A 17,876-nucleotide genomic window follows, 5' to 3' on the forward strand; every position below is an offset into this window, starting at 1 on the left:
ACAAAAAAAATTTGTATGTATGTAGCACAAGTGTCTGTGTTACATATCAAATAATTTAATAAACTAATTTGAGCTGAGAATCACAAAGTTCCTAATGATAATGATAAGCTTTCTCACCAAATAAAGGAAATGCTACTTATACACAGTATCGCACTTTAACAATATACAAAAGAACCAAATTAAAATGTCTCTCGATTAGCATAATCAGGATGATTCCCAACTTTCTTGCCAGTTTTGTCTGGCAGGCAGGAATCCATCCATCCTGAGATGGAGCAATGCCCAACACAGATGTTCAGAAGGTCTCATATGTAGCAGCTGGTGCAGTTTGTTGTTACATAACTGCAATTTCATTTTGTATGATATTTAGAGAGGAGTAGCCCAACAGCCGCTAGCTTGCCAGATTTCCAGTGACATTTTCAATTAAATGATTTTAAGTCGGGAAGGTTTTGCGCCTTTTTCTTTTTTTTTAATTAGCCTTCAGTCATTACAATTCCACTTCAGTTGAGAAATACATTATTAGCCAGCAGCACTTTAATGAATGCTGACTTATTCAACTATTTGTTTGAAAATTAGAAAATGAACACCTTTCAAATAAAATTGTCTTCTTTACATTCCTTACTTCCAGAAGTGTTGGCTCATTGTCTATATGTTTGCTTTTCAATTCTCTTTTCTCATGACCACCATTACACTGACACAAAATCATTTTAGATTTGTGACATGTCTCTAGCATAATATTAAGAGACATTACTTGGTGCAAAGTGTTTTCCAGTAATGCATGTTATTTTTCTGCAAAATTACAACTAGAAATCACACAATTGCTTGACATTTTGAAAAGCAGCTAATTTTACACTGCAAGAATTTAGTTATTTGGAATCAAAGAAATAAAAATTATTTAGATCTTGAAATTATTATCAAGGCTTTTTTTGTATTTTAACATGAAAAACAGAGTTGGTAAAGGAAGCAGTAAAAAAAAGTCTGATAAGAAGGAAGAAAGAGGCAGACCAATATAGCTTCTGGGGTTTATTTATAATCAAACCAGAAAATGAATAATAATCCATTAAACTAGGCATATCAATCAACCTGGTACTCTTATTCCTCTCATCCCAAAAATACAGACAGACAAAATCAATGTCTGCATTGCTGCATTCCAGATTCCCCTCAAGTTTCAGGATTACATATGCACTATAGCTGGTTTCTCTTGGAGGAAAATGCCAGCACTAGCAAATTCTGTGTGCTCTTAAAAACTAATTCAACAGAATTACAAGTTTAACTCAAACTACTATGTAATTCTATTGCAAAATCTTCATCCTAACTAGAATCCTTCCTTCATTTTTATGATTATCCACAACATACATTACATATGTGACACATATTTGCCTCAAAATAGCCCTAGCAAGCCAACATATGGGGAAGACAAATGCTTGTTCCACCCTGCATTTTTCTCCTTTTTTCCCCAAAAACATGAGGGAGAAGGAAATTGACGGAGAAAATAAAATAGCACTATGACGTTGCATCATATTCTCATCTTCTCTGGAAGGCAAGAATGGAAAACATATTTTACAATATCCTTCCATGTATCTTGCCAATTTCTTTCCTTACTTTGGAGTTCAATGACTCATGCACCTCACTGTCCTAGTTTTGGCTGGGACAGAGTTCATTTTCTTCCAAGTGCTGTTACAGTGCTGTGTGTTTTGGATTTAGTATGAGAACAGTGTTGAAGGCACAGTGATGTTTTGGCTGTTGCTGAGTAGCTCTTACCTTAAATCAAGGATTTTTCAGTTTCTTGTACTCTGCCAGTGAGGAGGTGCATGAGGAGCTGGCAGGGCCATAGCCAGGGCAGGTGACCTGAGTTGGTCCTTGGGATATTCCATACCATAGAATGTCAAACACAGTGTATAAACTGGGAGAGTTGGACGTGAGAGGCCAATCACTGCTGGGGGATGGGCTGGGCCTTGGCCGGCAGGTGGTGAGCCATTGTATTGGGCATCCCATGCCTTTCTTGGGTTTTATTTCTTTCTCTCTTTCTTGTTCTTTTTCTTTCCCTTACAATCATTATTGTATTATTAAACTGTTCTTATCTCAACTCTCAGGTTTTCCTTTGTTTTTCCTCTGATTCCCATTCCACTGGCAGGGTTGGTCTCCATCAGACCAGAGGCTGAAGACCCTAACTTTTGTTTACTGAATCTGACTTCCCATTAAAAAAAGACATTCAACTGTTTTCACAGGAAAGGCAAGGAAAGAAAAGAGATTTTGAGTAAGTAGAGATAGAAAATCCAGTGACAAGTCTGACACTCATGCCTCTCCCTTCTGCTTTGCTGCTTATTTACTTAATGGAATTAATTATATTTAATGCAAAGACATCTCTATAATTTATAATTTATTAATTTCCCAGAAAAAGACAAGCTGGTGAGGATTTCATCACTTATATTGGACACAGACTCTCTGTAGTTCAGAAATGTGCACAACATGTGGTTAACAATTAATGAAAACGATCTGATGGATCATTTTGGTTGGTCATAGCATTCTAGCAGTCTTCAACACCCATAACCATGGAGCCTAGGCATACACTGTCCTATGACAGCAATCCAAAATAGAGTTTTCCTGTCTGGGTCTTTTGTACTGTCTTTTTCAATCCAAAATGTTAACTAGCGCATCTTTTATTATTTGCTATTCACTGGAATTCTTTTTGCAACCTAGCAAAACCGTGTTCTTATTTGAATTCCATTTAGTATGAAGTGCAATGTTTAATCACTTTCTCTCAATAAAAAAACTACTATTTTCCAGTTATCTGAAACACAGCAGAAGCAGTAAGGTAGACACAGACTTGACTGCATATGACAATTTTTACTACCTTCTAAACAAGCTGTGATACATGCCGAGTTAAGCTGCAATATTATTTGCAAAGGCTGTATTATTTTCAAGGTTATAACCTTGAAACTTGCTTTTATCTTCAGCTGCCTCTCAGCCAGCTCTGGCTTTCCCCCTGTTAATGTTGGAAGAAAGATTCTTGAATATAACTGTGAGGGAAGAGCGAGGGCAAAGCAAAACAACCATACCTCATCAATGCATTTCTTCTATCTTCTAGCACATTTTTTAAATTTTTATAAAGCAGTCATGGTCCTATTCTTATCCTCAGTCTTTTCTATTGGCACTGCTCCACAGCTGTTTTCAGCAATCTCGGCTATAAGCTATCTGACAAAGGAACTTCAAAATACTTTGTGAATACCACACAGTTAATATTTTTCTTCTTACTGTAACACATGCTCAGCTTGTACAGAAATGTCTCTTTGTAACCTTTTTACTGCAAGACAATATGCAGCTCTGTAGCATATGTATAATATCTAGGTACGTCTGCCTGCTTCTTTCCTGGGATATGCAAAGTACACCCTTCTTGTATAACAGAAATGTCAAGGATTTGTTAGCTCAGGAGTTCTCTGTCAGCCCTTTCCAGAACTCCAGCTTTGTATTGTACTTCACGTCAATGCTTTTAGGCTCTGGAAGCAAGGAAGACTTTGCTGTTCAAAGGTACTTTTCGACAAATTCTGAAGACAAATAAGCTCTTGCTCCAATGAAGATCTTCTTGGAGGGAATCATTAGCACAACTGGATAAAGGAGAAAAGAGCTATCTATCATTGTAACAGCAACCTTCCTTTTGCCAGAACGATGGTTTGGAACAACTACCAAGTCGCAGCCTCAGTGTCAATGACAATCTTCTCCCTTTGCACCTACCTTAAGATAGTGCAAACAGATAAATTTACAGTGTCTGACAGAGAGAATTCAGATTTTAGCTAATGATACAAAGCTTTTTTTATGACTATTGAATAATCACAATTAAAAGGCTTGATATTTTGTTAAATAGTCTCAGGCTAGCAGTTCATTTTAATGATGCTGAGATAGTTAAAGAAAGAAGGAAGGAAAATAAAATTACATACACAAAAGAAAATCATTACTTGATATGTTAATTTTTTCATGAATGAAAACACTCTAGACATGAAAGGGAGTCAATGTTAACACAAATAATAAATGAAAAAGCTGGACCTTCCTTAAAAAAGTGCATAGGTTCAGAAGAAGAGAGACCTTTCTTCTTGTGACTCTCTTTCACTTCTTCCTGTAAGCAACCTACTTAGCCTTTCTCAATATCCTTTAAACTTCAATAAACACAGTATAAAAATATAGGAGATAGGAAAAAGAGGGGGTTGAAAAATTTTTAATCTGATTTTTTTTTTACATGAAATATTATTCTACTAGGGAGGAAAAAAATTTTTATGTAATCCTTTCATTTTCAGTTCCACACTAGAGTATTTAATAAAAACAGGAAAAGAGAAATGTTGGAACAGCAAATAGCATTACTAAGGCACACAGTTATTCTGTCTAATACATTTGTATATTTTGAATGTGGATAATCCCAACCACACAGGAGTGTCTAGAAAACAGAAGCCTCCATATCATACCTGCCATCACCCTCCCTCTTCACTTTTGTGCATTTCCTCTCCACTGAGGAAATGAAAATACAATCATGGTTCTCTTTCTTCTCCCCCATTTGTTTCCCAGAAATCCTCAATGGCACTTCAGAAGAGTTGCACTTCTTCCTTCCAAATTCATGTGTATGTTGCACTTCGAGTTTGTATCCTCAAGGATGAGACATGCTTATGTAGGACATGTATGCATGAAGGGAAAAAAAATGAGACAAGAGGAATGCAAAAGTGACCATGTTCTGAAAACTCCACCTTAAATTATCTGTCAAAATTTACATGGGTAATTAAGCTTTTATGAGAGAAATTTCCCTGGTTTTGTAATAGAAGATAGCTACAGGCACCATTTCTAATCAAACTGACGTATTTTTTAAAAAATAAATCTTTCTTCATAGCCCACATTTGAACTTCAGCATTCTCCATGCAACCTGTAAAGCACTCCTAGAGGTAGGATAACTGAGATAGCAATGTTTATGAAGCTCAGAGAACATGTACACACAGCCCTCTGGGACAGCCTGGTATGGATGCTATCACTGTCTCTCCTTGACTGCTCCAGACCATTTTCTCTCTTCAAAGCTTTAAGGCCAAGTTTTTCTTAGGAAGAGACAGCATCTCCATCTATTAATCTCCAGGACTGCACTCTGGATCTTGTTTCTAAACCAGTGAAGATATTACAAAGCGCAGGAGCAGTCATGATCCAAGTATCTCGAAATATGGACTGGAGAGGCCCATCCTGTGCATGTGGACAGATGCACATCTTCTGTTTGCTGTCTATCTCTGAGGTAAATTCTAGGCAGAAATACAGGCACAACATGAAGGACGTCTGCTGTGTGCCTGCAGGCTAGCTTCACACACACAGCCAGCCTGATGTATCCAGGGGTACTGGGATCCTGGGCATGTGCTGCTGCCAGTGCATGCCAGCAGCTCTGCCCACAAGGATTCCCAGTGCTGGAGAATGTCTCACACTTTCAATGCACCCATCAGCATCAGTACTTGGGGGTCTGCCTTACCCTTGGGATCAATCTGTACCCATTCCCTCAAAGTATCACTTGAAGGCGTTCCTCTCCCACCCGTGGACAAACCTGTAGTCCAGAGAGCTTTACTTTGTAAGTTTAACCACCTTCTGATTGTGTCAAGTGTAGACTTTCACTCATCAAGTTATCCATTTGAGTGATAAAAATCTAACAGATCTGAGATTTATGATTTCATTTAAAACAAGCACTATGGCATTGAACCTAACGTAACATTCACGTGAGTATTCTACAGCTTTAAAAGTTACATAGCTTCAGACATTTTATCAGACACTGAAGTAAGACCCACTACCTTCCAAACCTAAGGAATGTTTTCACACTCTGTCAAAGGCACAAGGAAAAAAAATGTAGAGTAGCAGCAACTAATCAATTTAAAGAATAATTGCATGTTTTTGTTAACAATTTTGGCATTTCATTCTTCGGCTCCCTCAGAACATTTGCTTGCTCCAGTGAGTTGCTGCTTTTGAAGTACTCAACACTTCCTTCTCTAATCCTGCTTCAATAGTTTTATGTGAAGAAAGTTAATTAGGAAAGCTAGCAAAAGAGAATTACATCACTGTAACAACAGTACTTGGCATTTAGTAGCCTCTTTAATTTGAAACTCTCAGAGAGGTTAATAGCTATTATTAAATAATTCTCACAAACAACTGCAAAGTAAAAAGGCTTCTAAAAGTCTATGCTTTGCTACAAAGCAAAGCTAGGAGTAAGGCTGTATGTTCTCAGGTCTGTATTATGTCCACCAGACAACTGTCCATCCTTGCCTTTCTTACTTTTTAAGTCACAGAGAGACAGAAACAAGTGAAATTTACAGGTAACAAATAAGAATATTTTTCCCAGATGTCACATCAGGCTGATAGCTGTGAGCAAGCATGTAGGCTGCTACCCACCTTCAGAATAAAAAAGGTACATAAATGTGCTCAGACATCTCTTCCACATGGAATATATTAGGTTATATCACATCACAATCTTGTATGCGCAGCACTGTCAAAGCATCTACAAAATGGTGATACCCACCTTAGGAAACACCACTTTCAGGAGACTACTTCAATGAAATACAGTGGTTGTAAAAAGCTAAATAGGCATTTTCTAGTGCAGACCTTTAGGCAAGATCAGATCCTTGGAATTGCTCTCTGCTTCTAAATTTCATGGCCAGGTAAGCATCTTCAGCCCAAACTCAGTCCTTTGTGAATACCTTGTGTACACCCCTTCTATTAGTCAATACTGCTTGTACAGAAGGGAAAAAACCCAACCCAAAACAAACAACAAGCCATACTAAAATCTGAAAAGCAGACTGCTGCTGTGGAAAAATCTTTCTTCCTCTTCCTTCAAAGCCCCCACCTCTCACTCTTTACAAATAGCTAAAAGACAATAATCGTTTGAAATATGAAAGCTCTCCTAGTAGAAAGGTGACAACACAAGGCTAAATGCTATAGGACTAAAAGCTTTCCTTCTTTTGAGATTGCTGTGTAGGAAAAGAAGCAAGGATTTGTTGAAAAAGCAAACTGATAAACAAAACCACAAAAAGAGCAAGAGAACAGCTAATCGTCTCTCCCCCATGAAAGACCAAAAAGAAATTTAAGACATTACAAGAGAAATCCTCACACTTAATATAGAAGATATTGCTACATCCATTTTCATATCATGTATTAGCTAGCTTTTAGGTGGTGGTCAGAAAAGTCAAAATCTCCCTTTGTTCACAGTTTCAATATGATTACTCTCCTTCTGTATCACTCCCTCAGTTTAGCAGCCTGAGGTCAGGCTCCAATTTGCCAAACTGCACATTATTAACCCTATGATGTATTTGCTTCTTTCTTCTCAGCACAATATTCCTACCCACACATTGCAGAGAATATATAATGTGTTACAGTCTGCCTTATGAGTTGCATACTTAGTCAATAAATAAAATACAGAATATTTTTTATGAATTTTTTATGAATATAAAGAACTTACACCCATAAAATTGAATATACAACATACGATTTTATCATATGCAGCTGTACTTCTAAGAGTTGTTAGTTTTCTTCCATTTTGCTGTGCAGCAGTATATAGCTAGCCTTTTCAAAGTTTCAGAAGGGATGAAAAACAGGGATCTCCCTTGTCAGCATGGCCCACAAAAAAGGCTATCAGAATTGCACTTTTTACGCTACCTTTTGTACGAAGACTCTTCTTGACAGTGGAAGTGACAGGTTTTGTGCTCTGCAACAGTTCCACACTAGGAAAATCTGCTGCTGCTCCCTTCTGAAGTATTCCTTATCGAGGGTACCACAACTGCCTTCCCACTCTATTCAACTCAGGGGCTAAACAGAACAGGCTGTTTTTGGGCCTTCTACTGTCTAACCATCCAAATTAAACACGCTTTTAATGAAAATGAATGACAAAAATCTGAAATCACTTTCTTAGCTATTGCTGGCTTCATTAGTCTATTCATTTATCTATTACTGAGTCATGGAGTCTGAAAATTGGCAATGTCAAAGCTTTTGCTGTCTGCTAATTCTCTTAGGTGATGTATATTGTACAAATAAAAAAGCTACAGTAAAATACCAGCATTATATACAGCACAACATTTTCCACTCTCCCTGAAATGATTTCTCATAGTCATGTTCACACTCATTCAGCCCCCTGCACCATAATTTATTGGGAAACTGTTCCATAATTGCTGGTATGACTTTGACAAGAATCATATTATGAGAATGCTTCAATCATTAACCATCCAGAAATATCCAGTGTTATCCTCACATATGACAATAAAAGCTACATTGGCACTTCATCCAGTCATATCAATTTCCATATTCATCTATATTACCAATTTAGAAGGGTGCTTTTCTACTAGCTGCTCTGAAGAGTCCAAGGAGGCAGCAAGACACAATTTTAAAGACTTATCAAAGTAAAATCCAACAGCCCCTGAACCAAAATCCCATAACCCCTAGCTATCATTGTGTTTGGGCAAAAGCCTATGGAAACCAAGACATACAAATAATACCACAAGCAAAGAAATAAATTAAAAATGCAGTTGTTACAGTGGATGGTAGGATGAAATGGATGTTTTAATGTGTCTCCATGCAGAGAGGAAATGTGCACTCTCCTTTCCCTGGATGTAGCACCACTGCACTTCATGCCGCGTTGCACGCTGCAGTCCTTTCTGCAGAAGAAATTGCTCAGCCATTTATTCTCCCACCTTTAACACTGAAAGCACTAAGGCAAAAAAGCAAACTCCTCGGAGTAGCCCTTCCAGTCCACATTTACATGCCTAAGTACATCGTTAAGCACCATCACACCATCAACCTTTATAGCATTATTTTAAAATCATGCTTCACGTTTCCATGATCAAATATGGACCTAAAGTTAAGCATCCATTTCATTATGATGACAGGTATACCTTGCTCTGTACCGTTGCTATGGTAGCAGATATGGTGGCCATTAGATTTATGGTAAAATGTATTCCCAAGAGGTAAATTTGGTTTTTAATTCCTAGTTGCATGGTTATGTCAAATTACCTAATTACAAAGAAAACTCAGATAATATGCTCTTAGCTGAGACCAGCAGCTCCTGAGACTCTTGCATTTGCCTTCTTTGGGTTTAAAGGTAGGAGATAAAATACACTGATGCTTTAAAAAATGACGTCAAAATTCTTGCTCCGGATGGAACTAATGAAAAATTAAGAAGTTATATCCTAACCAAGACTTAATTAATTGAATACAGCTATCCAAAATCCTGTACACTATGAAAGGGAAAACATTATCACCTGTGAGAAAACACTTTTTGGATTTACTTAAGCAATGGAAATTGTTTTAAAAATTACACACACATTTCCTGCCTGTTATTAACCATACATCAGAATTTTTCTCCTGATTTAACATTTTAAATATACCTTGTGGTGAGATTGTTTACATACAAAGCTGTAAATTTTACAGTTTGCATTAAAAATTCTCAGGTTTCAAAATTTTCAAAAGAGGTAAGGGAAAAACTTCCTCAGCTGCAGCTGAGGAAATAGAGCTGCCAAACAATGAGCTGAGAAAATATTCCTAAGCCGTTCAAGTAAATGCATAGTACATCAAATTATTTTAATTTTTTAAAATTATTTGCCTCTTTTCCATGGATCAAGTTTCAAAATATGTTTCTGTTCTAACCAATTTTTCAGTATCAACCTTTTCATTTGTAAAATATACATATATAAGAACATATATGAAATCTAGTGGATAGCTCTGATACTTTCTGAAGTGCTCCCACTGACATTGTGGCCAGACTGTACAGCTAGCCCTCAAAAACCCCCACAGGAATGCTCAAGTTGTTTTGAGGGGAATTAATACAGTCTTAATCTCAAACAGATCCTGGAAAAAAGATGCGTTACATCCACATAAACAAGAGTCTCTTAATGGAAGTCTACCACAACCAGACTAGTACTCTATGAGGTAGTACAATCAGGGTTAATTTGTAGTAAAACAAATAATATTTAAAATGTTAGGTGTTTACATAAAGGATGAACAAGATGATATTTAAACTGAATTACCACCTTCTAAAGTGATAATGCATCTCTGTTGTTAGATTTACAAAAAGAGATATTCATAGATGACACAAAATGAATTTATGTAACAGTAGGTTTATGCTGCCAAAAAAATCACTTCCCAAAAGACTTCAGAGCATGTTTCCTACTTGTCCATGTGACTATACTTCCTGTTCCAGTGCTGTACATAGTGCCCATGTTGTTTTTAAATCTTTTTCAAACCACTTTAGAAAATGGAAGAAGTAAATTCAAAAACTCAACAGTTTTTGGCTATAGTGATATCATCCAATGCTATAAGCAAGCAAATCTAGAGCTAGCAAGAACTAACAGCCACATGACAGGAATAAAAGTATCATCCCACCAGATGGTACAAACAACTAGAGCATTTCCTTACCTGCCTCCTGTCTCTCTGAGACGATGATGAGGAGGAGGCACTTCTATGTGATGGAGTGGATGTTTTGTGAGCTGGAGATATACTCTTCTCCTCTGAACTCATCTTTGCAGCAAACTTGTATTAATGATCTTGTGCTCTTATCACTCATGTACAAAAAGGCAAGGGATAGTCTTCTGCATCCTTCTGTTTCACAGTTTATGGACAGTCATAGAGGAAGTCAGTCTCAGCTGAACTGCACCATAATAAAGAAAAATGTGAGAGAAAGAATGAATGAACATACCCTCGCTCCAAAGTAGCTCTGCAGCAAAGGAAATCTGTTGACTATTTAATCCAACACATCTCCCAGTCTTTTACTCCCCTTCCCAGCAACTACCCAGTACAAATACAAATGCGTTGTTCTGCCTTCTCACAGAATATGAAAAAAGTAATATATTATTTCAAAAAACCCTAAGGAAAGGTTTAAGTAATTTGCAACAATTCTCAGGCAAAGTTTTCAAGTCCTTGATAATGGGGCATTATCCTGCATTGTATCACAACATTATCAAGTAACTCCTCAGGACTTCCCTTAGAGCACAGATGCCACTGAACACCCCATTATAATCAGCCCCTTGTAAGAATCCTGCAGTTAGATTAAGGATTCTTCAAGTATTTAAAAACCAGGTCCCTCTCTCAAAGGTGGTGCCCCCACCTGCAGTATCAAAGGCTTTACTGAGGCAGGGGGAGTGAGTGGCTGGGGGGCATCTGGCTGATGGCCAGGGCTCACCCACCCCAGTGCAGGGGGCATTCCCTTTACTGTTGATTCAGCCACTGCTAGACACATCACTGCTTTACAAATACTAGAAAATTTTTCTCACTTGTTTCTCTCCAGCCAAACCTTCCATTTCTGCCCACAAACAGAAAAATAGATACTTAGAGCAGCACAGAGGATATTTCTGTTAATAAATAGTCAAACCCCATCAAAATTCTGCAAGTACATCATGAAAGTCCAGGAATGGAGTTACGCTTCTCCATGTTTAACAGATCACCGTGATCTTACTTCAGCTGACTGATACAGAGTCTGATCTTCCATTAACCTTGGATAAAATTATTCTCTGAATGAGATGCTAGCTTCAGGCAGATGACATATCTTCTCCACTGCCCTCCTAATTCTGAAATAGTGCCCTTCCCCATTCACTGTGATGACAGCACACCAAGGGTCATCACAGCACAGCTAGCTGCAGATGGGTGTGGAAAAAGGTGCTGTCCTGCACCATGTTAAATCAGATCAGGACAAAAATACATTAACACTCAGACATGACTGCACACTAAAGAAATGATGCCATATTGAAGACAGAGCTCTAGCTTCTCCAGACACAATAGATATCCATGCAATAAATCATCCTGAGCCCAGATACTCACACAGAGGCAGCTAAATAATTATTGACATTGTGCCACCAGTTTCTGAATACTGCACCCTAAGAAACATGCTCCTGCTAGAGCCAAAATCTGTGATGACTTGAAACAGACACCTTTTCTGCTTGCTGTACTAAGGGAAAGTGGAATAACTTCACTCTATTAGTTATCAGTACTTTTGCAGGTATGACTATCATCCATATCTTATGAATGAGCTTCAGTCTCCATCAAGGAGTCTCCCATAGAATTACAAATCCCACATATTACCCACAGAGTCCACACAGCATCCCAGTGACACGAGTGGGAGGACACGGCTGTTCCAACAGCAAAAGCTGCCCACATTCCCTGAACATCTTGGCGAATTCTGTATCCTTTTCAGGATGACAAGCTCCTGCTAGAAGAAGCCTAAGATGGGTTAGGCTGTAGCTGCCAAAGCCAGCTACAAGAAGACAAAAGTTTGCAGGAAGAAAGAAACAAGCTGCACAGCACATTTGTGTCAGAACTTCAGAGAGAAAACATAATGAAAATGAACCCAAAGAGAGGCTTTTCCTTCTATCCTAGCATACCAGGGACTGCTGGCCTAGTTTAACAGCATTTTCATACCCTACAAATGCCTCAGGGAAATTTTAGCCAAAGAGGTGTACCAACAGGGATATCTCAAGGTCTATACAATTTTCATTTAAATAAAAATGCAATTACAAAAATCAGAACAAAAATATAATCCTAGTTCACAGAGCTGTGCAGAACATTTGAGTTATTTAATAGGAAATCTGCAGTCACTTTCAGCTATGAGGTCACTGAATTTTTTTTTTTAGCAGAGTAGCCTTCGGGCAAATGAAAATCAAACCCTTTTTAAAACATCTGATCTTCACTCAGTTGACTCATGTGGAAAAAAATTATATTTAGTAATAGCACAAAAGGACAGTGGTCTGGCACTTCAAGTGTGTTCTGAAGGCTGTCTGGAAGCAGTAGCTGCTGTTGTAAGAAGCAACCACAATGCTAACAAGCAGTACAAAAGGAAAACAGTTCTCTAAATAGCTGCCAAGTCTGGGATTCTGGCAAGTATGGACTTTTTCTTTTGAAAGGTATTAGAAACAAAAGTAATGGCTTACAGCTGAGCCAAGATCCACAGTGGTTCTCTTGAACTCCCCAAGGACTAAGAGCTGAACCTAACCAACAACTTGTTCAAACCACACCAACTTGTGACCAAAACAAAAATGCCAAAAATACTAAACCAGCCCCCTTCACACTACAAGAAGCAAACGTTTCTTCTTGCCCTATTTCACAGCAAAAATAGCTTCAATACTAAACTACTATTACGTATATATAGGAATACTTATATATAGGAATTTCAGTTCAGGAAGTGTAGTTCAGGGTTAAAAGTCAAAAAAAGGCAACTGGAATATTTGAGAAATCATGCCATGTAAACAAACAAAAAGATATATTTATACAATAACAAAAAATGTAAATCAGCAAGAGTTAGCATGGAGCTCTTTCTTATTGTTCTTGAACATTGAATTTGGATTCTTTCTATATAGCTAAGAGTCTATCTTCCAATTTTGGCTTAAAATTTGGGCATTAGATCTTTTTTAGAGCATGCTAGAAGGAATAAATCTAGTGGAAATGACATAAAGAGATGCCAGTCTCTCTGTAACTATGATTGAAGCAAACAATTAGAAACCTAATTTTTGGCCAACAAATTGAATTTACCAAAATGAAAATGATGCTTTTGAAACATTTTTCACAGGCATTTTCCATCAATCACTGGCAATTTTGCTATTGATTCTAATGGGAACAGAAGCAAGCCATATACCATGGTAGTATGTTTCTAGAGAGTAACAGAAAATCTAAAAACACATTCAAAAACTATGATGTTGGGATTTGGGTGAGTGGGGATGACCTCTGGTAATTACGCATTTGTTCTGATACTGTTTCTTGACAAGTATAGGGCAAATTTTATTATCCCTTTACTTCACAGCAAAAATATCTTCAACCTGGAAGTGTTTTAATCAATTTCATCAGAAATCAATCAGAAAAAAAATAATGACAAAGACAAGGGTAACAGCATTGGCTGCTGGTTATTAATTGCTGCATATCCAAGTAATATTCAACTTGTAGGCTGCATTTTGCACACACCAATTAAATCCCTCATAAGCTGCTCAAAACCACCTGTCAGTTCAGGACCCTAAGTTGATTCAGCCCATCAAATGTGGCAGGGCATTGGCCTGCTTGAAAGTTGCTTTGCCGCCAAGTTCCCAAGGCAGGGAATTCATTCATTGCTTCTAGCACACAAGAAGAGACAGACTGCCTCTAATGCAAAAAGCAGACACTGCAGAGACATTTTGGCCATCCAAAAGTATCAGTGGCCCAGATGGGAGTTTTGTCCTCAACTTCTTTTTATTGGCATCTCAACAATTTTGAATTTAAAACATGATAATTATCTACTGGTTCTGCAGTACATTTTCTTTCAAGTTTACTTATTTTTTATGTAAGACAATGTATATAGAAAAGTAATATGCCCAAAGTCAAGGAGAGAGCAAGTCTCATAAGCAAAACATCCAGTGAGGCCTCTGATGCATAAGGAAAAATACCATGTGCCATGATTTTAACATCCTCCAGATGAAACAAACACCTATACCTAATTCTATTCATAAAGGAATGCAAAATTACCGTACAGGAATGACAAAAAGAATTTATTTAAGAAATATCTGAAAGATTCTTTATTTTACAGTTAAGAAATCTTTTCTACTTTCTTAAATATCTGGTATTGAATATTTCTTCTATAACTGAATTATATTCCACCACTTTCTTGCAGTTCATCCCTACTAACTTTTTTTAAGCTAGAATTGAATTTGAGATACTGTTTTTCCAATAATGTTTTTGTGCTGGATTTCAATTGTTACAACTTGTCTGGGCCTGGGGGGAAAAAGCTATGGATTCCCCATTCGTCATGCTTTCTCTGCTTCAACTCAGATTTGGATATTTTTTACTATACAGTAATTTTTAGCTCATTTATTCTCAGCTCATTAGTGGTGTGGTTTGGGACTTTTGCCCCCACCCTCTGCTGTCTTAAATCAAGCATTAAACAGATCTAGAAAAATTTCATTCTTCATTTCTTTTCTGTCCTCAAAGCGTTACTGTCTCTTTCTGTCTAAATAAACAAAGGAAAATTACACACTTTATTTTTCATATCAGAAACCGTTCATGTTTACAGTAGAGATATTTTGCTTACCCAGAAGTCCTGCTATCATATGAAACAAAATTATTTCAAATGCATTAAAATAAATGACCAATCCACTATCAGGCTGTGGAGTGTGATTATTTTTATATCAATGTTAGGCTAAATAGCTTGAAAGACAAGGAAATGCTGAGAGCTACTTACTGATTTCTCATCACCTTATATCTTAGGTTACCATATGTTTGATTCAACATCCCTCAAAAGTATTTCCTGGAATTTTGTATATTGAACTGCTCAGTAGTATCAAAATACTGAAGAAGACACTGAATCTCCATATAAAAATTCATTACTCTTCATTTTCTTCAATGAACAAACTACAGGTTGCACAGATTGGCATTATGTGAAACTTCATTTTAAAATTGAGTATTTTTATGCTACTTGCTAAAATGTTAAAAAAGAAAAGGCAGATGGGGAGGAATAAAATGGAGACAGGCAATTTTTACTATGGTGGAAAAAAAATTTTTTTGAATGACATGAGACAGTGTACCAGGGAGCAAACTGGGCAAAGACTTGGAAACACAAGCTGTATAAACCACACAAAATAACTGGGCGACGTAGAGGACAAAAGCAGTGTGTGGAATTGAATACAAGCAAGTTAAAGGTAGGAATATTTGGCTATCATGCTTTACAAGCCTCCGCTGTATGGCAAGTCCACTGACACTGAATAGGAAATCTCTGTCCTGTCCCAAAATCTAAAAATGTTCCAGCAAGCCTGGGCAACTGCATCAACTGCAGTGTGGTTTGTGAAAAAGCTATTAGCAGAAATGACGAAAACATACAAATGCGTAAATTGCATAAATCCAGAGTTATGAATAAATGCATGTCGTATAAAAGATAAATTAACGTTCTCACTCGGTAACTCAAAATGAAGTCTGGACTCAAATAACAGACTGCTGTAATAAATGTTATGTTGCTTCTCACTCTGATTGAGTCTTTTCTGCAAGAGTGCCCAGAATACTTCAGAGAGTGTTTAATATCTCGTGTGGTATTGGAGTAATTTGAGAAGACAATTTGGAGCGCTGAGATGAATCTTTAGACATAAATGAAACAAAAGTATGCAATTGTCACTGGCATTCATTCAAGCAAAACATTCAAACTGATCAGGAGCTGCTTTTCACTTGGGAAGGAAGAGGTTTTCTGTGATGCTGTGTGGCTGGGTAACACAGCCATTCGATATTCAAGCATTCACTGAAGGCCAACCTTTGTTCTCATTTAATGAGCAATATGTAACTGCCTCTTTCCCTCTCCACTGCTGACCTTCCATGCAGGAAAATCATAACCACACTTTTGTTACAGTACACGAAGGTTGCAAACACAAAAATATAATGGAAATAAAACTTCCCAATGCAGTAGCAAAGTTGTGGTGATGTAATAGACCGCTTGTGGGAAATAAGCAATTTGTCATTTTTCTTTTTTAACAAATGAGAGAACCAATCCCTTTACAGACACTATTTGAGAATGAGCCACATCACTTTAGGAAAGTATCAACTTTTTAAGAAAAGGTTTTCATTGATTCATTTTAAGTTTTTTGCAGACCTCTGAGCAGTGAATTTTAAATCAGTGATTCAAAGCTAGCAAAACAACATTTGATCTAAGGGAGCCACTGATGATTTATTTTGAGGTCCAATATTTATAAGTAGAAATAAATGAGGTGCTACAGGAAAAATGGGAAATCTATATAGCACTAAATGATTTTTAAGGTAGAAGATATCAGAATTCATATGACTGTGTTACCATTGCTCTTTTCAGGAATTCTTATGAAAATGTACTTACCTATTCTCAGGCATTCCTAACAACCTTGGCATATGCAAAGTCTCAATCTGATATCATATACAGCAATGCCTACAGTGCCTAAATACTGCCATAAATCATTCTCTATCCCATATTCAAGATGCTCTAGATCCTGCCTATAGCTAGGAAATGAGTCCCATGCAGCATTATCCCTGGAAAGGAGCTCTGATAAAGACTAAGCTGCTGCACTTAGCCCAATTTGCAGTTTCCAGGATCATGAAATCATTTAGGTTGTAAAATATCTTTAAGATCATGTCTCAAGACCTTCAACTCTATGCAAATGTTACAGGCTTGGAAATAACTGTCTGGAAAGCCCAGTGGAAAAGGACCTGGTCAACAGCCAGCTGAACATAAGCCAGTGTGTGCCCAGGTGGCCAAGGAGGCCGATGGCATCCTGGCCTGTATCAGGAATAGTGTGGCCAGCAGGATCAGGTCTGTGATCATCCCCTTGTACTCGGCACTGGTAAGGCCACACCTTGAATCCTGTGTCCAGTTCTGGGTCCCTCACTAAAAGAAGGACATTGAGGCTGTCCAGGGAAGCAGTGGAGTCACCATCCCCGAAGGTATTTAAAAGACATACAGCTGCAGTACTTGGTGACATGATTTAGTGGTGAACTTGGCAGTATTAAGTTGTGTTTGCATTCTATGACCTCACAGGTCTTTTCCAAATGTAATGAGTCTGTAGTCCTGTAAATGGCAAATTATACTGATCAAATTGTGAGCAGCACTGCTGATAATCTGCCTGAGATCATGGTGTTGATCAGCAGCCTCTCTACCGCAGGGTGATCAAGGCATGCACTCAGCCTTTCTCCTACAGTCACTTCACTGCTGGGCTTCAGCAGAACTCTGCTATCTCGTGTTTGCTTACAAGGCTTACTGTGTGGTTAGATGTGGGCACTCATCTCCTTCACCTCATTGATTACTCTGTTTGCTAATTTAGCTAAACATATAACTAGACATACGCAGTAGCAATGCAACCACTAAACTCAACTGGTAACAGCCCCAAGGGGTTTTATGTCTTATTTCATATGAGGATAGACAAGAGCAGCACTTACCC

General features: G+C 37.7%; 1 protein-coding gene across 3 annotated transcripts in view; it reads right to left on the reverse strand.

Annotated features, from left to right (window-relative positions):
- Window positions 1-17,876, reverse strand: part of OSBPL6 (oxysterol binding protein like 6) — a 91,034-nt gene that overhangs the window by 36,254 nt on the left and 36,904 nt on the right. For 2 of the 3 annotated variants that reach the window (XM_069020552.1, XM_069020550.1), the window contains exon 2: window positions 10,399-10,630. In XM_069020552.1, the coding sequence (XP_068876653.1) occupies window positions 10,399-10,500 (102 nt within the window). In that variant the 5' untranslated portion in view covers window positions 10,501-10,630. The remainder of the gene's footprint in view (window positions 1-10,398; window positions 10,631-17,876) is intronic. The other variant, XM_069020551.1, reaches the window with a different exon arrangement.

The sequence above is a fragment of the Aphelocoma coerulescens genome, chromosome 7 (genome assembly GCF_041296385.1).
Source record: "Aphelocoma coerulescens isolate FSJ_1873_10779 chromosome 7, UR_Acoe_1.0, whole genome shotgun sequence".
Lineage (NCBI taxonomy): Eukaryota > Metazoa > Chordata > Aves > Passeriformes > Corvidae > Aphelocoma > Aphelocoma coerulescens.